The 26,133-nt window shown below is 39.6% G+C and overlaps 1 protein-coding gene across 1 annotated transcript in view; it reads right to left on the bottom strand.

The window, feature by feature from the left end:
* igdcc4 (immunoglobulin superfamily, DCC subclass, member 4) overlaps positions 1-26,133 on the bottom strand; it is a 100,626-nt gene that overhangs the window by 66,428 nt on the left and 8,065 nt on the right. The window contains exon 2 of the mRNA XM_061746296.1: positions 5,794-6,108. Coding sequence (XP_061602280.1) covers positions 5,794-6,108 — 315 coding nt within the window. The remainder of the gene's footprint in view (positions 1-5,793; positions 6,109-26,133) is intronic.

Genomic DNA, 26,133 nt, shown 5'->3' with positions numbered 1-26,133 from the left:
AAAAGTTTTGCTAATTTGAAAATACAATTTGAACCTGAAAATTCTTTTTCACAGTTTCAATTTTTTTTTTCTCAGTATCAGATCTTTTTTTCAGTTTCAGAACTTTTTATTTGAGTTTCAAATCTTTTTTTCAGTTTCACATCTTTTTTTTTCAGTTTCACTTATTTTTTTTTCAGTTTCACATCTTTTTTTTCAGTTTCGGAGGGACGTTCCTCAGTCATGTTGCCTTCAGGAAACGTAGATTGCAGAAGTTATCAGTAGAAGTATGATTCAACACTGTATATACACCATATTCACGTGATTGGCAGTGGAAAAAATTGATATTAGTGACACATTTCTGTTTAAAAAGCTGTTTTGGCGGAGCGGACGCCATTGCAAACGATACTGCGATGCGTTCACGGTAGTATGTGGAAGTGGGAAATGTCAAACTTTAAAGTGTGGCTGAACTGTACAGTCTGGTATAGTTTATTGCTTTTATACTGCGATTGGTGCCAAGTACGGTCTAAAACAGCTTTTTAAACAGAAATGTGTCACTAATATTTCAAGTTTTTTCCACTGCCAATCACGAATCATACATCTACTGATATCTTCTGCAACCTACGTTTCCTGAAGGCAACATGACTGAGGAACGTCCCTCGCCTCCTCTGTTGCTGTCACTCATGATGCCACGCCTCCCACGCCAGATCGGGGCCAAAAGTCTGAAACTGAAAAAAAAATTTGAAACTGAAAAAAAAAGTTCTGAAACTGAAAAAAAGATTTGAAACTGAAATAAAAAGTTCTGAAACTGAAAAAAAGATCTTATTGAAACCGTAAAAAAGAATTTTCAGGTTCAAATTTTATTTTCAAATTAGCAAAACTTTTGGCCTTGATTTGGCTCCATAGGGCGGGCAGTAGGAAATGTAAGTGAAAGGGGGGGGGCGATGCGAGAGTTCAGAGACCAAAATGTATGTATGCGACCACAGTGACCGGCTGAGCCCCTATCTCTGATCATAATTATTGTAGTCTTTTTCCCAGGGCTCCATTAGGATCCCCAGGCTCCTGAAATGTCTAAGCAGACTCATCCAGAACTACAGAAGTGTATTAGAGCCACTGAAGGAAAAAAAATAGTACTATTCTGAGAAAAAAGTCAGAATTATGACCATTTTTCTGTACAGAACAATAAAGATCCTTCTCTAAGATATTCAAAAACAGCATTCTGGGTTTGTGTTGCCACGTATACGTGCATGGTACCACTATGAGCTCAAGGTGACATACCAAGACACAGGAGTAAGAAAAAATATGTTAAATGGTCTTTTAGCAACAGGGCTTCTCTGTGTGAGGGATATTGAACATCTCATCAGGCATATGTCTACGCAGACATCCAGTATTCAAAGTTATACATCAAAGATGCAGGACAAAATTGATGGAACGTTGTGTTTCTGTGAAAGGAATCAGTTTATGGAACAATCTGAATAAAGAAAACAAAGAATCCAAATCAAACATTACATTCAAAAGAACAATTAAGCCTGTATGTTAAGTAAATATAATGAAATATGTTAGTCAAGTTTGATTGACATACCCATAGACGGCGGTAATGTTATTTTATTTTAGTTTTTTATTTACTTAGTTGTTGTTTTTTTTTTTTTTTTTTTTTAATTTATGTTATTTGTGAAGTTATTTCTTGGAAAAAGGGGCAGATCAGATAAGATTCTTCTTCTTTCTGCTCCCTTTTCATTCACAATTTAAGAACATTTGTATTTGTATTGAATTGTTTTAGTTTTTGAATGAAATAAAGAATAAATGAAAAAAATGAATGAAAAAAAGTTGGTTTTGTACATATTTTCTCGGGCTTCTCAGATGTTTTTTTCCCCTGCCCTCGACTTTACCCCAACTCATTGGCTGTCTTTGTCCCTCTGTCTGTGCCCCACTCTTTGGCCCCACAGCTATCAGATTGCAGGGTTTTTTCCCCTCCCCTTGTACAAGCAGATAATGCCGCCCGTGACCTCTTCACTACCCGGCTCTAAAGACCGAGTAACACTGCGAAAGCTCATCAAGTGTGCCCTCAACCTCAAAACCATATTTATAACTGTTGCTGGTGAAGATGCCGAGCTCATTCAGTTTTTGCACGCATGCATGAAGCAATTTACAGTAATTCTGCAAAGCTTTTCCCTGTTAATAAATTATTTAAACGTGGAATTGTTTTTATATTGTTAAGCGCATTTGAACAAACAGCTTTGTCTTAATCTGTTTGTCATCATTTGTGTTCACTTGTTTTATTTGCATGGAATGATAACTATAGTATGATACATTGTGAGTATTGTGAAAATGAAACTAAATTTGGAAATATTGACATTCATTCAGCCATCTCATAATGAGAGAGATTAGATGAATTTACTTTAAAGGATTCTTCTTTTAAGTCGTCATAATTGTTTATTTGTGAATGCCACATGTCCTCTGTGTGCCGGCTCGGACATTTCTCTGGAGGAGATAAGTGAGTTGCAGACTGAAAGGCAGAAAATCGAATTTTAAAAGTCTGTCTTCAAAGAAAAGAAAAAAGGTCTCCTTGGCTGCCTGTCGGCCTCACGCGCACATGCACATGTGCACCATACATATGTTGTGACAGCAAAACCGGAGCAGGTGGCTTTCCTGATGTGTTTTCACAGATGTGATCTCGGCAACATTTTTCAGTTTAGTGTCATTCCTGCTTGTGAAGACGCAGTAGGAGACGGGGGAATGTCCGCTCAATGTCGGTGTTGATGCAGTTTGGCAGTGGCCTTCTTCAGACTGGTCACAGCTATCTCTCTCTCTCTCACACACACACACACACACACACACACACACACACACACACACACACACACACACACACACCGAAGGTCAGTCTCAGAAGTATGTCCCGTCACCATCATCGTCAGCTTTATCTATCTTCCCTGCATCTATCAAAAATACCCCTAAAAGTCTAGAATAAGTGAAAATGCAGCTGATTTAATCCTGCACCGGTCACCAAGATGTTATAACATGTTACTACATTGAAAAACAGACATTATGTTCTATGAAACTATCGCCAGTTTCTTAAATATGAAAGCCTGCACAGGCTCTAGCTAATTATCCCCTGAAGAAAACAGCTACCTGGGCCAGGAAGGAGATCTTTGGTTACAATATTTAGCCTGTTTATGTAGATTAGTACGATCGATGTTTCAGTGGCTAAGCACATTCACCTGTGATGGATTGGGGGAGCCTGCTCCTCTTTAAAGTTCTACTTACAGCCCATTGAGAATCATTCATAGTTGCTCAATTTGTATTAGTGCCTGTGAATTTCATATGAATGTGTTTGTCTTTCACACCTACGTGGTTCAGAACAGAACAATCATAACCTGAATATGGTGCATTGGTTGTGTTTTTTCATTTGACATGCAGCATGCTAATTCATGCATCGATTTTCTTTACCCCCATCTAGGCCTGTGTTGAAAAAAATCGATTTCCCAATTCTAAATCGATTCCCATATTAATTCCTAAAAATCGATTCATATGTCTAAAGATCGATTTTTTTTTTTAATTTTTTTTTTCTTTTATTTATTTATGTATTTTTTTTCATCATTACATTACAAATTTTGTATTATATGTTATATGTTTGTTTATCCCCAAAAAAGGAATGTTTTGTTGGACACGAGAATAACTGGTGCCATGTTTTTGCCTTTAAATATGTTTAAAGGTATGAAAACATTAAAGTGTTAAATTTTCTATATTTCATTACTTTATATACTGTCTTGGGGTTACATTTGCAAAAAAATGCTAAAAACCAAATGCTCAAAAATTAAAAACCAAAATAGACCGAAAACTGAAAAAATAAAAACGGAATGTGGGAAAAAATAAAACTGATTTCATCCGTCTCTGTTTCCTCCCCGGATCTGTTTGGTAATTCTGACCCACGATGTTTCTGAAAGCAGTTCTATCAGCATTCTGGGAGCTGATTGGTCCTTACAGCATCATTGGCTGCCAATACTTAACTACAGTCATATAATATATATATATATATATATATATATATATATATATATATATATATATATATATATATATATATATATATATATATTCATATACATATTCATGCATATTCATGCTCAAAAAACTGTTTTAATAACACTAACCCAAATCAATATCGGAATCGAATCGAATCAAATCAAATCTTGATAATCGATTCTGAATCTTAAGAATCAGAATCGAATCGATTCTTGAGATTTGAATCGATCCCCAGCCCTACCCCCTTTATATCATTATATTCATATTTAAGGTCACAGGGTTGCTGATGTTTGTTCCATCTGTCTGGGGTCATGAGGGAAGGTCTGAAGACCTGACCAGTCCATCATAACTCACGACCCGCGGGTATTAAAATTTGCTGTATTTAAGTAAAAAAAAAAATAAATAAAAAGAAATGGTATAATTCATGTTTGGCAGCACTTAATATGATTTTATTGTGTAGATTTTCTCTTAGCATTTTCAACTCTGGCTGGCTTCCAATGTCCCAAGTCCTCTCCTAAGGCACCAGCTCAGTTCATCAAGTAACTTGGTAACTCAAAGTGTGTAAAATTAAGGGTGCCACTAGTTTTAAAAAGAAGGAACCAAGCACATCACATCTCAAAATGTTACGCTTCTCCTCAAGATAATCCAAGATACGTGTTTTAATCACTTACAAAACAGAGTTATAGAGACGGTGCCCTCATCTGGTTTCAACACAAACAAAAGATATTCACCAATTATAGAAGACAATAAACATGAGTATTACGCTTCAAGAGCTGAAAGCTGGAAATGTGTTTTTGATGTTACACCTCACATTTTTCCACTTTTTATAAGTTATGGGTTTCAAATACTGAGAAAAAAAATCTTTGCAAACTGTCCTGTCAGAATTATGCAAAATATAATAGTTTTCCTATAAAGAAAGATGTACCGGTATTAATATCAAGCTACTTAACTGTTTCAAAAGCATCCCTGACGATGAGCAGAGGTGTCAAGTAACAAAGTACAAATACTTCGTTACCTTACAGACGACTTTTTACTTTTACTCCTTACATTTTCACACAATTATCTGTACTTTTTACTTCTTACATTTTAAAAACAGCCTTGTTACTCTATTTCATTTCGGCCTTTAAAAAAAAACTATCCAGTTAAATTGCTCCATCCGGATAGAGTGAATTTGGTTGTGGTTGTTTCAGATGTTCTTGTCCAGTTTTGTTCTTACATCCGTTCCCTCAGATTCCTGCAACTAAACTTGGATGTACATTCCAATAAAGGTTAGGATAAATGATAACATGCCTCTGAAGTTTGACTTTTTGCACCATTACAATACTTATAGGCAACTAGTCATCATATCTCCTGCTCTCTGAAACACATGTTAATGCTCAATAGTACACATATATGGTTCTTTAATATATTTGCATTATACTAAGATGCATTCATTTTCAATGGCTTTTGTCCTTAATGGCTTTTTTCCCCCTTACATTACTTTTACTTTTATACTTAAAGTAGTTTTGAAACCAGTACTTTTATACTTTTACTTGAGTAAAAAACAGGAGTTGATACTTCAACTTCTACAGGAGTATTTTTAAACTCTAGTATCTATACTTCTACCTGAGTAATGAATGTGAATACTATTGACACCTCTGACGATGAGAGACGTTTGTCATACTTTTAATAGATTATAATGATGCACAAAAAGGCCACTGCTATCTTATCTACAGACAACGTTGAGCTTCAGTCTCACTAAACCTGCACTTGACCTTAAGCTGAGTGCTCCGGAGGTCGCAGGACACCTACTTGCTAGAAGCACGTTCACCGTCCGGCTGGTCAGGGCTCCGAGCGCGCTGGCGCTCACGCAGCTGTAGCTCCCTTCCACGTGCTGGGGGGGCCGGCTGTCCGGGGAGGTGGGCCGCAGGAGGAGGGAGCGGTTAGCCAGGTACTGCAGATAGTCATTTCCCTCCAGAGGCAGCAGCCGGCCATCCTTGAACCAGGTGACATTGAAAGGTGTGTCGCTGGCCCCCAGGTTGCACTCCAGCAGGAGGGGCGAGCCCGGCTCCAACACTACATGACTGGGCCCAGCACCGCAGCTCAGCTCCACTGAAACGGGCTTTTCTGCAGAAATCACAGGTTGGAAAAGTTTGTTAGATTTGCCTTATACCAGAAGCAAAGTTCAAGTAAGTACATTTTTATATGAATAGTATCCACAGCATCTAAATAAAAGAATATTTCATTGCTCAGAAAAATACAATAGCTCAAGTACAAATAACATTGCAACTTTTTCTCCGAGTCACTGTTTCGTGCATTCATGCAATTTATCATTTTGTCCATCCTCGCATACCTTCTCTGTTTTTATGCATCAATTTCTGATTTCACAGCATAACTAATAAAGCCAATACTATCTGCTGCTCGGATACAAAGGGTAGTGCATTCCAGAAAAGGGTTTTTTGAGGACAGAGAGGAGGCCATACATAAAGGAGGAGGAGCTCTGCAAATGAGATCTGTGCGGCTACTTGAACGGATTTGTATGTCAGCAGCAGGACATTAGAGCCGGTGAGACGGCAGCGCCCCGGAGAGAGAGGTTGATGAGCAGGTGTGAGATGAGCTGCAGAACGCTGTGATAGCTGCAGTCAAAGAAGAGCTTTGTTAAATGAAGGACATTTAACAGAAACTGAGATTTCATTATAGCTGAATCATGTTTCTAATCCTTAAATGGCAATTCCACATCATTATCAAAGACAGATGCCAATAATTATGACGCAGCGCTGTCATAAAATACAAGTCGTGGACTTCATGACCTGTTATTTTCTAAATGCACGTCACCTGTACACTTTGGGATTATTTCAGGCCAGTTACTACAAAGGGTTGTGATATGATTTAATTTCATGTTTTGTAAATCCATAACTGTCTCGCGTTGACGCATAGCGACACTTGAGGAGGAGCTCAAAGGGTTCGAGGAGGGTGGATTTTACCCAGGAACCATAACTTTTTCAAAAACAGTATGTTGTTCTTCAAAAAGTAATATAAATAAATACTGTAAATATGACTGATCCAGACAAGAATTAATAAAATAACCCAGGGTATCTTAAAAGTTTTAACCGAAGGCAATGAGACGATGAAATAATGCATCTTTGGGAATAAAGGGCTTAAAATGCAGTTAAAATGTTCTAGCTATTAAATTATCATACTATTTGTCAGACCACTGCAGGGTCATATTTAACCAAACCAAACAGCAGACACACTGACTCCTATTTGCAAAATGGATCATCAATTAGACCGACAGGTATGATTTTAGAGTTCCCGGAGAAAACGCCACGCTGAAATGCTTCAGCTGATATTCAAACTAGGATTCTTCTAGCTGTGAGGCCACAGTTTTAACCACCACGTCACTGTGCTGCCCGCGAGGGAAAATACGGAAGACAGGAGTTAAATTATCTACAACTGTGTATTAGCAGAGGTGTCTTCAGTATTCACATTCATTACTCAGGTAGAAGTATAGATACTAGAGTTTAAAAATACTCCTGTAGAAGTTGAAGTATCAACTCAAGTTTTTTACTCAAGTAAAAGTATAAAAGTACTGGTTTCAAAACTACTTAAAGTATAAAAGTAAAAGTAATGTAAGGGGGAAAAAAGCCATTAAGGACAAAAGCCATTGAAAATGAATGCATCTTAGTATAATGCAAATATATTAAAGAACCATATATGTGTACTATTGAGCATTAACATGTGTTTCAGAGAGCAGGAGATATGATGACTAGTTGCCTATAAGTATTGTAAAGGCGCAAAAACAAACTTCAGAGGCATGTTATCATTTATCCTAACCTTTATTGGAATGTACATCCAAGGTTAGTTAGTTTGTGCAGGAATCTGAGGGAACGGATGTAAGAACAAAACTGGACAAGAACATCTGAAACAACCACAACCAAATTCACTCTATCCGGACGGAGCAATTTAACTGGATAGTTTTTTGTTTTTTTTTAAGTAAGGTAACGAAGTATTTGTACTTGACACCTCTGTGTATTAGAGATCATTTTCACAAAAGCAATGACAAAAAGAACATAATTAAGACGTGCTTCCTCTTTACTTTCCCACAAAAGGGGGCAAAAGAGTGTATTTATTTATAAATATCACATGAATGCAACACAATTATGATTCAAAACCGCGTCTCTACATTTATCACATCCTTGATGGCACAGTGTTTCGATTTGCACTGTTCTGGTTTATGACGCAGCCGCTATCTCTTCCTTGAGGTAGCACACATTTTCGGTTTGGTCTTTGACCAAAGGGCCGTCGGTTTGGCAGCGTGACAGCTTTGGAGCAAGCGGCCTCATATTGCATAAACTGAAATCACTTCATTATGTTTATTATTCACTTGCCAGATGAAATGCGCCAGCGCAACAAGGCTTGCAAGTGCATGAAGTCACGTGTACGTGCTTTGCAAATGTCTTCACTTCGTCTTCTTCTTCTTTTATTTATTTTTGTTGAAAGAGCCAAGACAGCCTGACGTCAACTATCGACAAACTTGTAGGCTGATTTATGTGCGAGCGCTCTGCAGCTCGGTGGCTATTACTGCTGAACGCACAGCAACAGTTATAGGTCTGGGGTATCAGCGTTCACCCCCCCACGGATGGAGGTATGTGGGCATTCATATGAAAAACATATCCCATTTCAAGGCAACAGTCTGAAATTAGTTGGAAGAAACCCTTTGGGGAAAGCCTGTGAAAGCATGGCCTCAGTGTGGCAGCTCTGTAGCCTCCGACTGAAGCTTCTCATACATGAAATACATGAATTAGCAGATATCAGAAACAATTGAAACACAGCTAGCGGTGTCAGCTCCTCGGCAGAGAGATCACCGTAAAGTCTTAAGAGAAAGTATATCTGTCAAACCGTCTGCAGCATTTGTTGGACAGAGGTTTTGGCGGATGATGATGATTATTATGAGATATTCATTGTAAAGTAGACTATTTCTCATTTGTTGTAGTTTTGCCCATTCTTTAGTGGTCATTAATGACTTATGATGCCATTAATGACCACCAAGATGGTGATTGGATGAAGATCCAATCACCATCATGATCATCATCATGATATCAAACAATGTCCAATGATTCATAATAGGGCTGGGCGATATATCGAGATTTTAATATATATTGATATATTTTCAAACGCGATATGGTACGAGACAATATCGTTTATATCGATATAGCTTTTTTTTATGATTTTGTTATAGCTTATTTTGTGACAAATTGACTTGAATGTTTTATTTGAGATTTGCACAAATGTTTTGTTATTTGCACAACTTTCAACCTCAGTGGAAAACTCTGCCTGTTACTGTCTACATTGTATTAATTGCACAGTGTATTTTAATTTAATGGTTATGCAGGAAAGGGATATTTGTTTTATTTTATTCAAGAAGCCTTTTTATTCTATATATGCAGGCAGTTTATTTTTAATTCATTTGTTTTATACATTTTGATATTGTGCAGACCTCTGTTAATAAAGGTACCTGTGTGACATTTGGCACGAGGCATTGTATTAAAACTGACTGTTTTTTAAAGGGTTTGCCTCCAAAAAAAATGAAGCTAACAGAGATGCTATGCTATAATGCTTTGGGGGAAACCCCAATTATGTCACAGAAAAAATATCGATATATATCGAGTATCGCCATTCAGCTAGAAAATATCGAGATATGACTTTTGGTCCATATCCCCCAGCCCTAATTCATAACAAACATTAATAAATGTCTCTGATTTAATTCAGCTTATAAATTGATAATAAAGAATAAAGTGATTCCTGTCAAATCATCATTGTGATTGAACTTTTCCAGCCAAACCCAAACGTTGGGTTTTGTACCCCTTTCATTCCCAGCCATGTCCACTGGTAGCAGAACCAATCTCAATGTAACGGGGGACAAGTCATATGGATGGGTATCATTTGGAAATGAATCATACTGATATGAATACCGATACTGTTTATTATTGCCAATATGCATCAATACACTTATTGATACTCATTACATTTGATAAAAGTTAAGGGGGTGACATGAAAAAAGTGCTTAACTTTAAAAGGCCTTTAATTTCTTTGTGTTTCTCAGACGCCAGAGGAACTAGGACTAGCTCTCCTATAACATTTACTATCGTGTAGAGGACAATAAAATATGCTTTCCTGGGTACTGCTTGCTGGACCTAAACAAGACAGATTCAACCAAACAAAAGCAGTATCTCTTAAATTCGGTGACATTTTACTGTTATTTCCTGCATTATTTTCTTTTGCAGTTAAATACACCACACTGCTTACTTTTGGTGCGTGAGTCTTAATTGCAGGTGTTTTATGATGTTGATGGTGCAACCTGCTGGGCATATATCGCACTTCACCCTGCAATGCCGGATGTATCATGTTTTTTTTAATTTCGATGACATCTGCAGTATCCCGATAATCACATCCCCAACTAGGTGTAACTTGAAGGAAAAAAAAGAATAAAAATCAGATGAAGATCTACCACAAACGTTTCCCCCCCAAACATTTTTCAACAAAAGATATGTACCTATGGATATGTACAGTAAAAAATGTTGTAGTATGTATACAATACAATGAAAGATCCTCCACAAACACGAATAAAAAGAACCAAATGACACAAAGCTGTTTTGCAGTCATTCGTGTGCTAAAAGCATACACTCATTGCTTACATTGATAACATTAGTTTATTAGGCAGCCCCTGAATCTGTCCCAAGACACTTTTGTGCTCACCATGAAGACAATGTGGACACAAGTATCCCAGACAACCTTCAAATGTGTCCTAAGTGATCAGATCTGAATACGTCTGGAATTGTGTTCTGGGATTGCATCAGAATGGGCCGCAGGTTTGAACAGCGTCTTTGTGTGTTTTAGTGTGTATGACAGATTAACGGACTACATCAAAGTGCCACACGCACGTTCTACAGGTCTGCCATAAGGAAAATGGCAGTTTTTTTCTACTTTGAAAAGCAAAATTACAACAGTCTTTGTGTGGGAAGCATTGGATTACATGAGTTCATGTACACGTGGGGAACCGCGTAATATAATTTAAAAAGCTCTTTCATAATTCAGTTGACAGACCTCTTTGTGAATTCAGCTTAAAAATGCAATTTTCTCACACTCGCACACACACACACACACACACACAGGCTGGTTTCTTTCAGCTTCTCCTTCTCAGCCGTCGGATTAATTAAGTTAATGGGAGATGGAATTTTTTCCTTGATTAAATGAGGCCTGACCCCCACCATCACCTCCTGATGAAGAGGCTGGGTAATGCTGAGAAAGGTTGCTGCACGGGACTCTGTACACACACACACACACACACACACACACACACACACACACACACACACACACACACACACACACACACACACACACACACACACACACATCTGCAATGAACACGATATAAACATGCACGGGGACACGTGCAGAGAAAACTCATTCTTACTGACACATAAACCCTCTGTGAGTAAAGATAACTAAAACATGAGCACAACTGTATGTGTGTGTCAGCAAACACTGTTCACTTGCACAGCTCCTTGCCTCCTCCTTCTCATTTTCAGTAATTAGGTCTCACTTAGTCATTTAAACATTAGCAGCCATTTCCCAGCTCACTGCCAACGGTTACAGTTGGTAAGAGGTGGGTACGGTTCTGCATCACCCCAAGCCCTGGAAACAGAGGCAGAAAACTCAGCCTGCATGCCCATACAGAAGCAAATCATATATTCAGCCAGTGAGCGTATCATCTAGAAACAGAGCCCTTTATATTCAACACATCTGCAGCAGAAACCTTGACATGCCCTAGATTTGTATCTAGTGTAACACACACACACACACACACACACACGCACGCGCACACGCACACGCACACGCACACGCACACACACACACCACAGTACAGACACACGTGCTAACATGTACCCACATACAATAACAGATGCATGCACGCCCACATGCTAACGGGTAACCGCCAACGTCTCAGGATGACCCAACACAGAGAAAAAGGGGGATTCTGAAAAAGTAGACATTTTCCCGTTTTATTGCACAAGTGGGAGATGCTTGAAAGGGCAGATTGCACTCTGGGAAATAGTGGCTGCTGAGCGGTCTAACTGAGTTGCACTGAATGGATTGCGATGGCGCTGAGCCAACAGATTCATAGCTTACACCAAGCGGACCAAGGACAGCAGTTTCCCAAAAGTAGATGAGATCAAACAGAGACTGACAGCCAAATCTAAAGAATAAATATAAAGCAGCAAACTTTCCACCCATAAATAAAACAAACAGTGCTCATTTCACACTTTAGATACCTTGACCGGCGTTATAAGTAACTGCAATAATGCAAAAATACAAGAGTGCATCCCATACTGTACTGTATGAGATACAAAAATAAGCCATCGATTTATGATAACATTTAAAAGATATACTCAACTGACAAAGAGAGCGTCTCTGTGATTCATAGAACAAGTGATAAAAGGAAGGAGAAATGATGGCACTAGGGGTCATTGCTCCTGATACCATTAACACTTTTGTCATTAGTCCATTTTTGTTAATAAATCATCTATTCACTAAATGTCATGGGAAACGTAAGTAGAAAGAGGGGGAGCAGGAGGATGAATGTGAACGAACATAATTAATATTTCACCCAGAACAGCTTACTGTCAACAGCAGCTGAACACAAAACTCTGGGCATCAAGCAATTTAAAGTACATCATCCTGCAGCCAGGAAGAGTATTCACCAGTGGGAGATCCAAGGTAATCTTCCCGACAGTGAACATTTTTGCAAGCTCAATCCAAGGTCAGATATACTGTAAAAAAAAAAAAAAAAAAAGCCAAGAGCTAGATCTCTGACTCTACATGCCCCAGTTAGCATGCTAAATGTTACAGTTCACAGCAATATGTTTTAGAAAATGGGGAAAATGTTATTGTTTATTTAGAGGGGTTGTCAGGACAAAGACTCTTCTCTCTAAAAAGAACATGAAGGCATGGATTAGGTGTGCAAAGCTGCATCAAACTACGAAATATTTGGAGGAATGTTCTTTCCTTGGATATATGAGACCAAAATGGATGTTTGGCCAAAATGGTGATGTACGGTGGCCCTGAAGAGTAAATCACAACCACAAACAAGAACATAAAAAACAGTGGCAAATTAAAAAACACAACAGCAAAAGAGGAACAACCGCTTCATGTAGTTGTGATTTTTTAATTTGCCCTTCTGTTTTTTAAAGGGATTGTGAGATGAAAAACAAATTTTTCTTGATTTTTTGTGTTTTGTTGGGTGTCTTGACATCAATTACACCCAAAAAACGACGAACTTTTAACATTCAGTGTATTGTGTGCTTTCTGGGATTTTCCGCATAACTATGCAAAAACGGCGCATGTGGTTTGGTGGCGGGTCGTTACGTAACGGCCCGCTAAATCACCGCCCCCTCCACCCAGCTCCCTGCCTCCTCTCCTCTCCAGCGCACCATAAAGGCTGATTTATGGTTCCGCGTTACACCGACGTAGAGCCTACGGCGTAGGGTTACGCGGCGACGCGCACCGTACGCTGAACCCTACGGCGTAGGCTCTGCGTCGATTTAACGCGGAACCATAAATCAGGCTTAACACGGAGCTGTTTAGAGCCTCTTCTGTTCTCATCACCCGGAGGACAACTGCTAAGAAGACCCGCGGCCACTGACTGGACTTAAGATAAGGGGACACTGCTGCTTGCATGCCTTTATTTTTATGATTGTTTGCGGTGGACTACTTCGCCGTGCTGCTTTTCCGTGCATGCTTCGCCTGTCGCTCCCGGCTTAACTCTCCGACGCTGCTGTTAGAAGTCCGGTTCGGTGTGCGCACGGACTTCATCCCCGGGCTGTGGTCGCCCTGTCTGGGCTGTGTGTGTGGGTGTTTGTGGTCGGTGTGCGCGCGTGTGTGTGGAGACGCCGGCAGAAGTGTGTAGCAGTTGGTTGGAGGAGGAGGTTGGGAGGAGGAGCGGAGCAATGATTGACAGGAAAGGGGGAAAAGGAAGCGTTTTTCACGGCGCAAAAAAACACCGTCATAAAAAGCCAGGAATGGAGTACTGGAGTGAAGTTTTTCTTGTTACACCCTTTTAGACACATTTGAGGGATGTTGGCCAAGACATTTAATAGTGTTAAAAGCATTTTAAAAATGATGTCACAATACCTTTTAAGGTGCGGTAAAGTTGGACAGATATTCGCAGATTCCCACTTCTGCGGTCAATAACTCCTTAATAAAGAGGCGTAAAAGCATGAATGTTGCCTCTGTCCAACCACTGAAACACAGACAACAGGCTACAAGCCACTTGTTATCAAACAAGACCTAAACTGCACAAAATAAATTGAAGTGAATATGCAACTTTACTTAGGGTTCGTCTACAAAATTGCAATCCCCAAATAAAAATATTCAATACCTTCAGTATCACTAACTGTAGTGTCACCAAAATGGTTGATGGTCTCCTACTGATGATACTATAACAGTTAGATGGCAAACAGGTGCTCTTGCAGAATAATGGATGATTTTTGTCATCAACAAAATGTAATAACTTCACTATCACCAACATATCACAGATGCCTGCTTTTTTTTTTGGTGATGAGTTATGTCGCTCGACGGTACCTACCTTTTCCGGTTTGACGAAAAAGGACAACGGCAAATTAATAAACACAAATACATTAAGCAGTGTGACTTTGCTTTTACAGTTGTGTTTTTTAATTAGCCGTTGTGCTTCCTCTGTTGTTGTGTTTTTTCTTTTGTTCTTGTGCTTTCTTTTTTGCTTTTGTGTTTTTTGATTTGTCGTTGTGCTTTCGCTTTTGTAGTTGTAATTGTACTTCAGGGCCACTGTAAACAACGCCGTCTTTGACGGAAACCAGTGACAGTATATCAACTCAAACATCTCATACTAACTGTAGAGCACAGTAGTGGAGGGGTGATCATTTGGACATGGGCTGCAGTCGCAGGACTTTGGGTACCTTGCAGTCATCGAGTCGACCACAAATTCCTCTGCACAACAAAGTATTTTTAAATTCAAATGTGAGGCCATCTGTCCGACAGCTAACGCTTGGCCAGAATTGGGTCATGTAACAGGACAAGTATTTCAAGCATGCCAGTAAAACTTCAACGAATGATTAAATGCAATGGGCCCGCCATCAAGCCATTTTACACGCTGCGAGGACCTTAAAGGACACATACAATGGCATTTTCTGGCAATGCTTTGTATAAAATTCCAAGAGAGATGTTGTTTTCTTTCAACAAGGAAATGAAACTGCTCACTGACTGGCACCCACACCTTTTTCTGCCTTCAGGCCAAACTCAATTACCTCACATCATTAGCAATGAGATAATGAAGAACAAAAGACCACTTACATGTGTTTCTTGCAAAAAACTACCCATGATGTGAATAAATCAATTTTTTGAAGCCACAACGGTGATGATCTACACAGAGAAGCAGCAACAGATAAACCCTGGAGGGACACAGAGACTCTCAGGTTTCAGCCTGATAATGGAGATGCCTGAGCAATTACAAGAAACAGAAAACCTCAGTGACAGACGCACCTTACCACTGTCTAAACATTTGTGTTGGGTCCTGATAATGTGAATAATATAGCACATGCAGAAATCCATATTTCGCAGATTGTAAACTACAGTCAAATGTTTACCGGTTACTGTGGGCAATGCTATGAACAGCACACTGAGCTGCCGTACTAAAGCTGCAAGTCACTCAACAATGTGAACAGCTGCTGTGTCAAGTGTTAACCATTCCAGCTGTGCTTCCACCCACGTCGATGCACCAGAGTTCCTCTCCCAACCAGTCACAATCACAAAGAGTCACTTTTACTGACACCAGTTTACACTTTTCTTTTTCTCTTAAGACCTATTGGTACTCACCTGCATCCCAAAAGCACAGGGCGGCTTTAAAAGTGATCTTTTAAGGCCGACAACAAATATGTTACTTTTTGGACTTATAATGATTTAACTATTGAATTATTTTGGGACACAAGCCAAAAGTTTGTTTTTTTTTTATTTCATTTTAACATTTAATTAGCATTACATTAAAGAATCTATACTTTCTGAGAGTCAGATGTGTTTTGAAACCAGTGTCATTGTTGCACTTTAAGGCAGTTCCATATTGGCGTCATATGTGATTGCAGATCACTTTTTATACAATCAATGGTAAGTCATTTAACTTTGTTTCATTCGGTTACAGATGATACGGAATAAAATTGCCCACTTTTCTAATGCTCTCGCAAATACCCGCTCATTCCTTGTTTTTGTATCTGCACTTATGGTGGCAGTTGTGTTTTCACGCTCTGCTGTCACACAACTGTCCTTTTGTTTTTATAAAATAATACAATATGTCTCACTGTTACCCTTTCTTCTCAACCTGAAGCTATACAATAAAAAACGAGGGGGTTGTAGTGAGACAAACACAGGACCAGAGGGGAGAACAAGGGATAAAGAATGTAAGGGGGCGTATCAGTCCAGTCTTTCATGCCTCCTGCTCCATGCACAGTGCTCATTCATCCAAGGCACTTTTCCTCCAATCACACAGCAGCTTTCCTGCATGTGGGGCCTCCCAGCAGCATGGGGCCTCCACATGGCCATGTCAAGTGCCAGACCCATGCATGGGTCAACAAAGCTAGTAATAAAACTAACATGGGAGCAACACAGTTGGTCTAAACCAGAGCAGTTTGTTTACACAGAGACACACTGGACCTATGGGAAAAGGGTGGTAACATTGATGCAAGTGACTGAAACTGCTAAGGTATTAAACGGCATGAAAACGGAAAAACCATGAAGACAGTTGGCAACAGAATGGTCAAACAACAGTTGAAAAGTAGTCTCATTTCCTTGACATTACAGATAAGCATCAGAATTGCTTTTTAAAGCAAAGATCCAAGTTGAGTGTTTCGTACAATGTCAGGATGAAAGGTTAGACTGTTATGTGAAACTACCTGGCAGATGTACAGAGGAAAGGATCTGACAAATCTTCACAAAAATAAAATAACTTCAGAAAGTAAGAGTTTTGCTGTGATTTTTGTATAATTCACTGTATTTGAATTCAGTTGATGGCGTGATGCTCAGTATGAATCAACAAGTGATTCAAGAGATTCATTAATGTGTGTTGTCTGTTGTGCAATGGTGTTTGACACTTATGAGTGATCTGGTAGGAAAGTGCAGCTCTCAATCAAATTCCTACGTACATGGCAGACATCATACACATTAGTATAATACTGTAGATAATGTGCTTCTGGCCACATACATGGCCACTTTTAGTCTATAGGCGTTTTTAAATTAGACCCCGGTATTATCCCTGGATGGTGAATGCGTGTTTAACGGGCGCTGGTCAGTGTAAATGCATAGCGTGTTATTGTCCTCCCCTGTACCTGAGGGGAGGGAAGACGACTCGGGAGGCGTTATCGAGTGGTATTACGTAACAAGTCTGTTTGGTTGACCTCACTGGCTTCATCAACATCAGAAGAGCTGGCTGATGCAGGAGATGGAGCGGGTGTATAACTGTATAACCTGCTGTATAACGACAGGATTGGCGTAGCGACTTTGCGCGAATCGTGTTGCAAAAATATGACCAGCGGTCTCCCTCTTTTGTGTTTGTTGAACACAAATACCTTCTCTTAAGGGTCTTCAGTTTGTTAATAACCCAAGTTCGGAGTTTTGCAAAGCCACAGTCTGTCACTTTAGAGGCCAGTTACAGATTACGGTTCTGTAATATGCCCATTTATGACATGCACGGCTATGAGGATGAGGAGCTTGCAGAACAAATCCCACCTATGATCCACCACCCCAGTTCTCTTTACATTAGTCCTGACCCACGATTAAGTGTACCCTCAGAGGCAAGTCATTGGTGGGGCCAGTTCGACATGCCACCGCATGTCAGTTAATGTAAAGGGGACAGGCGACACACTAGATTCGAGCCTTAGACGCAGCGAATCTACCAATGTAAAAGGCGCTTATCTGTGTTCTCATGTGGTTAAACATAAAGGTATAAAGAATAGTAGGAAAGGGTGTCCAGGTTGGCTAAGCGTGTAAACACTGATACTCTCACGAAACAGTTAAAGATAAGGTAAACTTTCGCTTCAAGCTACTCTCTTAGATGGCTAAGGATAAAAGTTGTAGGGTGCATCAGGGCAAGAGATCAAAAAAATGACACCACTTTTATAAATAGTTTGCATCATATAAACTCCACTAACTGAGTAAGCCACCAAGATAAAAAATTCAATCATCCATCACAGTATTTGATCATTTGATGAAAATGAGGTGAAACACTAAAAGCTGGTACAGAGAAAAATCCTGTTTTGGTTCTAGTTCAGGTACAGAATCATGGCATGTCTCCACTGCATTACTGGACACGGTCTGACTCAAAACAGCTTTTCCCTGGTTGATTTTCCACTGAAGGCAGTATCCCCTCGATGTGGGCGGGACCTGCTGTTGATCGTAATGCTGCACGTGCAGCTCTGCAGCAACACAGACAGAACACACATACTCTGTCTTTCTGTGTGTTTATTGCATTATTTTCATTTAGCAGACGCTTTCATCCAAAGCAACTTTCAAGTGAGACGGATCATAGAACGAAAGAGCGATTATTACACCGAATGAGGCTGTTATGGCGTTTGAATATCATATGAGATGGATCATAACAACTGTGAGCTGCAACAGTCAGTATCAACAGAAGGGGGGAAAAAGAGCTTCAAGTCCATATTCTTAGTAAATAATTACCTCTAAGATCCTTGTGCAGAAATTAAATATCAGTAATTTGTTTCCCAGATATACCTCAGAGGACGAGGAGGTGCGTTGCTGCTGCAGAAATGTTGTCTCATTGTTGTACGGCAAGAATTTTCTCTGACCAATCTGTTTCCATGTAAAATTATTTATGTTTGCATGAAACATCGGCTGGCGGAGTACTGAAAAGGGAATTAATTAGGCAACAAAAAAGTAAGAGAGTTGCGTGCAACAGGCTGGTAAATTGTTGGCTTTCACCTCAGGTTGACAAACAGGAGGCTTTCTTATATAGCTAGTTTTGACCAGTGGTTCTGAAGTTTTAATTAAGAGAAAAATTATTTCCATAGTGAAGTTTTGCACATGGTAATAGCTATGTAAAATATCCATCCATCCATCCATCTTCTTCCGGTTATCCATTTCCGGGTCGCGGGGGCAGCAGCCTCAGCAGGGATGCCCAGACTTCCTTCACCCCAGACACTTCCTCCAGCTCTTCCGAGGGGAGTCCGAGGCGTTCCCAGGCCAGCCGAGAGACATAGTCTTTCCAGCGTGTCCTGGGTCTTCCCCGGGGTCTCCTCCCATTGGGACATGCCTGGAACACCTCCCTAGGGAGGCGTCCAGGAGGATCCGGTACAGATGCCCAAGCCACCTCAGCTGACTCCTCTCAATGTGAAGGAGCAGCGGCTCGACTCCGAGCTCCTCCCAGGTGACCGAACTCCTCACCCTATCTCTAAGGGAGCGTCCAGCCACCCTGCGGAGGAAGCTCATCTCGGCCGCTTGTATCCGCGAGCTTGTTCTTTCGGTCACTACCCAAAGTTCATGACCATAGGTGAGGGTAGGTGCGTAGATTGACCGGTAAATCGAGAGCTTCGCCTTTCGACTCAGCTCCCTCTTCACCACGACCGTCCAGTACATTGACCGCATAACTGCGGACGCTGCACCGATCCGTCTGTCAATCTCACACTCCATTGTTCCCTCACTCGTGAACAAGACCCCGAGATACTTGAACTCCTCCACCTGAGGCAGGACTTCTCCACCCACCCGGAGAAGGCACGCCACCCTTTCCCGATGGAGAACCATGACCTCGGTTTTGGAGGTGCTGATTCTCATCCCTGCTGCGTCGCACTCGGCCCTCAAACCGCCCCAGCACATGCTGAAGGTCCCGGTCCCTATGTAAAAAAGACTAACAAATATGATCTGAAACCAGGAAATACATCTATGCATGCACATATAGTGCTGTAACAGCCAATTTGGAATTGCATTGAATCTGATACCATGCAATTTCATTAATTTCTGCCTTTTTTTATACTATCCAGCCTCCATTTACTAATGTAGGAGTAGATTTGACATGGCCCTTTGAAGTCAAGAAAGTCACGTTAATGGACATAAAGTGCTCCTAGTTTGCCTCACCCCAAGAGCTTTCCACATGGAGACTGCCCATATTTTGGACACTGACTCTTGCATAAACCTCTTATTACACCTTGACCAAACAAAAGTCACAAATGCAGTGATGGAGAAGAGGCTCAGATGGGTTTTCAGTGTTCCAGCAGCCTCTCATCACAGTGCTACATGGAGAAGTCATGGAGAAGAAATCCTGCAGCCAAAAAGATTTTGGAATTCTACTGTACAGCAACAGCCGTTCGATGATGACGGACCCTTAACTGTCATGTGTGAGGGGGAGTCGATCATTAACAAGAGACTGGCCTGCGAGTGACCCAAATGATATAGATGTTTAGACAAGCTGTTGCTTTTGAAAGCCCAACCTCACAATCCATCTGTAACCTTCTCCAGAAAGATGACCAGTACCTATGGAGTAAGTGGTAAGTGAAGTACGTCAGACAAGGAGGCCGTGAGAGTACTTACCACTTCTTCACAAGCAGCCCAAGTGGAAAAGACTAAGTAGATATATTTGTGCTCCCCACAATTGGTGGTTGATGGCGTTCAATAAGATATTACAGGCCAGATAAAATAATAAGTAAAAAAAAAAAAAAAAAAAAATGTTAATTTTAATTAAGAGTGTGCAAACTGCCGATGTTAGTAACGTATCACAGCAGCAATAACCAAGAAAAGATTTAGATTTGGGAAACACTTGTTAACCCGAAAAACTAACATTATATTCATTTTAGTCTGGAATAATTTGAGATGCAGCTGTTGTAAGAAAATGTAAACATTTATACCCCAAAATTTGGGTTCCACCTTGAACAAAGACAGCAGAAATAAACAGATACTTATTATTTTAGACTAGATTGTCATCTGCTGGTGTGGAAGCTGGGCTTTTGAGAATGACCAAAGGCAAAATCACCCCACAGTGATAATTGATCATTTCATTCCCTGGATTCAAGTCTGAACTCTAGACTCCACCATTCCACATGTTTATTTTGTTCCCTCTCACCCTTCGCATAATCACTTTGACTGTCTATGTTTGGCTCAGTATTGTCTATGTTTGTCATGCAGTGCTGCCCGACGCCAAGTTTTCTTAAAGAGTGCTTAATGTTTTCCAACAGAATCTTGATGATATTTTTTAAGATGTGATTTACTTTGAAATACTCACCGGTCTAACTGACTAAAAAAAAAAAAAATCAATCCAAAATAGGTGTGTGTACCACTAGTCCAAGTTGTTGACAATGGTGGTGGTACATATGAGGGAATGTGCAGAAAATAAGGAAACTTTACATCTTCAAAGACTTTGTGACCTCAATCATAAAGCCAGAGTGGTTCAATAGCTCAGTCACACCAGAATCACATGTATTGTACTGAAATAGCAGCAGACCAGGGTATATTGTATATAATCCAGTGCTTTGGCTGCTAACAGACCTATGGTTATCAATGCAAATATTTGCCAGTAAAATAAAACGTTGTTAGGGGTCTTTTATAGATGCTTTGATCATGATTCTTTTCTATTTTTTTTAAAGGTCAACAATTAATACATGCATGTACCAGCATGTTTACTGATATTGAAGCTCATAGGGTCCTATTTTCAGACATTCTTAAGAAGCCATGCTATTTACAACTTACAAACAAATTCACTACAGTCCCTTGAGTAACCCTAGAGAGCAAATCATTTGAATTCATAGCCGTCAAAATCAACTCCAAAGCTTCCTCTCTTTTAATGCAAAGGCTTCTGAACCTAAAATCTATTCCTGGCAAGCATGAAGGCAGAGAGACAGGACACCCTAAAATCAACATACTGTTATTAACTCCACAAATATACCCAGACGAAACTCAGCCCAAGGCATCATTAAGTAATATGCATCCTAATTTAGCACAAGCTCTCTGGGGAGGGGATCAAGACACAGTCACAAATTGCAGCGGACACACCCAGGTTCCTGCACAAACAAAGAAGCGAGCAGGCACACGGGGCGCACTGCTTCTGCCTCGGCAAATGCAAGCACACGTGTGGATACCTAATTGGCTCTAATGTGTAATTAGCTATTCTCAACAGACAAGGCTGCTTAAAAAGCTCCAGATTTCACGTTTCTGCGCATGTATGACACATTCTCAAAGTGTATCAGTTTGCTCCCAAAGTTCAATACGAACAACCCAAACATAGGCCATAATCACACTTTTGATCTTTGAAATTAGTAAAACAAGTATATGAAGCAATTACAGATGGTGTGTTGATAAAAAGAGGAGAAGGAGAGGTGAGATTAAGAGAGAGTTAAGTAAAACACGTACCGTATGAAGCCCTAACATTTCTCTTTTTACTTTCGTACCTTGTGTTTTGTGTGTGATGTAAAAGCGGTTACACACATGAATAGTCACGATAACGTTCACAATAACTGCACAAACACCATGTGCCTCACCGCATAAGCAATGTTTAGTATTCTGCAGAGGCCACGAGGTTGAGCAGCAGTCTCTCTGGCATATACATAACATACTGGAGCTAAATGGACTCAAAACATTCCAAATGAGTGTAGAGCTCAGGAGGAGACATGGATGAGAACTGGTAGAACACCTAAAGGTGGACACCAGCACTGATGCAACTCTTTACAGATATGAGATACATGACATTGATGTAATATTGTCACTTTTCTGTTTATATGCCTCAATGAGATGAGAGCTCGAGATGAAGCATGAGATGGGACATTTTGTGAGGTATATCGCGAGAGTTTCTCTTACAATATCATGACATATTGTCATAATGTGAGAAATCAGCATAGCGGCCCAATAAAACAGCAGATTAAACTATTTATAAATAGTAAACAGCAGAAGCTTCAGCTGCAGATCAAATACTTTTAATTACAGTCAATGAATCGATTTCAAATTGAAATCTCTCTCTGTTTCAAATTCGGCAATTTGTACATTTAGTTACATTATAAAGGCACATCTGCTGTATCTTAAAAAAACTCACTCTTCTTCCAAAGCTACAACATCTTTCTTTTGTTATAGTCATGCAAGTAATGAGAAAGACCATCCTTCTGGCATGTTAGGGAGGTCAACCAATCAAGAATAACCAAAGTCTATACAGGACTGTCTCAGAAAATTAGAATATTGTGATAAAGTCCTTTATTTTCTGTAATGCAAAAATGTCATACATTCTGGATTCATTACAAATCAACTGAAATATTGCAAGCCTTTTATTATTTTAATATTGCTGATCATGGCTTACAGCTTAAGAAAACTCAAATATCCTATCTCAAACAATTAGAATATTCTGGGAATCTTAATCTTAAACTGTAAGCCATAATCAGCGATAAAATAATAAAAGGATGCAATATTTCAGTTGATTTGTAATGAATCCAGAATGTATGACATTTTTGTTTTTTTAATTGCATTACAGAAAATAAAGAACTTTATCACAATATTCAAATTTTTCTGAGACAGTCCTGTACTGTATGTGTTGGGTAAATACTTACTATTAACAACGCACTGACTAAATAAAACTTTATTAAAACGCTTAAGAAAATATATAACATTTACTCCTGAATGTATTTTAGTGAAGTTATACGTCCAGAGTTTTATGGAGAAGTCATAAAAAGAAAAGTTTTTACACCACAGCAGACTTGTGGTCAAGTAAGATGACTGAGCCACTTCACTGATGAATATTGATGGACTATTGATTTTTAGCTTGATAGTTTGCAAATGAAATTTTGTTTGCGATACTTTTGTCACGAAAATTGCATATTACATATTTTCCCTAAATCGTTTAGCCCTAGGCAACATGGCTTACAGTGGACGTCCACTGCACACGACAAATCCCTCACGTCGCACACATTATTTTCATTTTCTATGGAAACTCAATAGGAGTATTTTTCACCTCTGCAAGGGATCTGGGGAAGGCAGCTCGTACAGGCAAGACATCAAAAAGTTGAGGTGTGCTTAACCTTATGAAATGAGAGTTTTCAGCTCAAGGCAGTTATCCAATTAAAGTAGACATTGCTCTCTGCGTCATTGCATTCGTGAAGGCTCAGGGCCGTTGCTCTAGCGGTCGTATCGGAGAGTGAGTTTTCGTAAAGCTGGAAAAGCTAACTGTGGCCTCAGCAGGTTTCCCTGTGATTCCTCACTGCCTCCCTGCCAGGACAGTGAGTGTGTGAATGCAGCCTTGAAGAAGGTGGAGCAAGTTGCTGGTGTTGTTCAAAACTAGAACTTTATAAAGCTATTTTACCTATAAACTATTTGTTTGATTTATCCTGGGGCAGATATTAGTCCAATTTGAGTTGTTACACCCATTTGATGCTAAATGTAAGAACAAATGACTTTTATTTAAAGCCAACTGCGCCTAGTAAACTAACAATAATGCAGCACCAGAATCGAAGCGTCACATTAAATATTTAGCTGGGGGGAAAAAAGAAAAAAACAGAACCTAAAACAAATATAAACTTTTAAAAGATACTTGTTGTGAGGGGCTTTTTTGGTTAATATAGCAACAAAAGCAGTACATTTGCCACCGTTATTGAGTGAAGACATACTTTAGAGATGCATCGCTACTGTAAACTGCAGAGATGATGTGGCAAAGATGGGGAAGACATTAAAAGACACCACATTACAACTCCTTGAGAAACAAACATGCACGTCAAGCTCATACTACTGTTTTTGCTGTAAAGGCTAAACATATAACATGTCGCACAGCTTATATCATGGTTTGAAATGTAATTTTAACTTGCTTTAACACGAATTGATGGTCTTTTCAGCTTAGACTTTGAATAACGAATAATTATATTCTGCATGATAACGCAATGAAGTATTCATATTTTCAAAATATTCTTGGCAATTTAATAAAACACGTTAGAAAGAATTGGCTGTGGGCTTTCTTGAAGCTCTAGCAAATATAAGCTTAGAAATGTCCACCAAGAATATCTTTTTCAGTGCATTTTTTTTCTTCTTATATCTGTTACAGGTCAATTTCACTGAGCTGCAAACACAAAGTCATAATACGTGTATTTTATGGTGGACCCTGAACTTTTATTTCCAGCACATAACCTCACATTGAGATTCAGTTCATTCCTTATTTTCTTTCTGTATTGTCCCACGGGGAAATTTGTTTTCAAAGCTTGTAGCACCCTGAACAAGAAGCATTCAATGAACAATAAATGACAAAAATCTTTTTCAAGCTGAGGTGCTGGGATTGAGGTTGCCTCCGCCACTTTAAGCCACTTTGGCTTATTTCAAGATATATTGCTCTGACAGCACCGAGCCTAACTCCCACCTTTCCATCGCCATGATGTTTTAGGGTAAAGACTGGACCTTGGACCATAGTACCATGGTGCAGCGTGTGGAATAAATAGTTCAATAAACATTTCTCTCCAACTGCACACTGTGACTTCAGCAACAGCATTTTCATACTGAATTTTTCCTTGAGATTTCTATGAAAAATGTAACATTTGCAAAGATTTACAGCTGCTTCCAATTTGAAGTGGCAACACAGTCTGGCCTGGTAATACTGGAGGATTTATTTATTTAGCCAAGCACTTAAGCTAAGGGATAGTATGCGAAAGTTGAGAGTTATTAACCTCTCCATCATCTACTTCACAGCAGAAGATTTCTTTCTGAAAGGCAAGTGATGGTCACACCATGAGTTTTCACCATTTTTTCCTTTTAAAACGGCCACCACAAAAACTAAAGCCTTGGATGATGATTTGTCAGCAGGAGGTTGAGAAGAGTGGCAGAGAGTGGATGGTCTTCCCAGAACTTCAAAAACCTAAAACTAGGGTGAAGTGAATTCAGATATTTGCATGGAAACGTGTTATATGATGACAATTTCTGATGACATGCTAAAAGACTAAGACTCGTGGTATACAGGACTGTCTCAGAAAATTAGAATATTGTGATAAAGTTCTTTATTTTAAGAGAATCATAATGCCAGGACAGTGAACAAGGATGAAGACGGACTAAATGATAATGGACCAGGAAGAGGAGTATGGACAAATAGGACGAAAGACACAGGAGGAGACA

The sequence above is a fragment of the Cololabis saira genome, chromosome 2 (genome assembly GCF_033807715.1).
Source record: "Cololabis saira isolate AMF1-May2022 chromosome 2, fColSai1.1, whole genome shotgun sequence".
Taxonomy (NCBI): Eukaryota; Metazoa; Chordata; class Actinopteri; order Beloniformes; family Belonidae; genus Cololabis; species Cololabis saira.
Note: the sequence above shows the minus strand (reverse complement) of the source record. Positions and strands in the feature narration are given on the sequence as shown.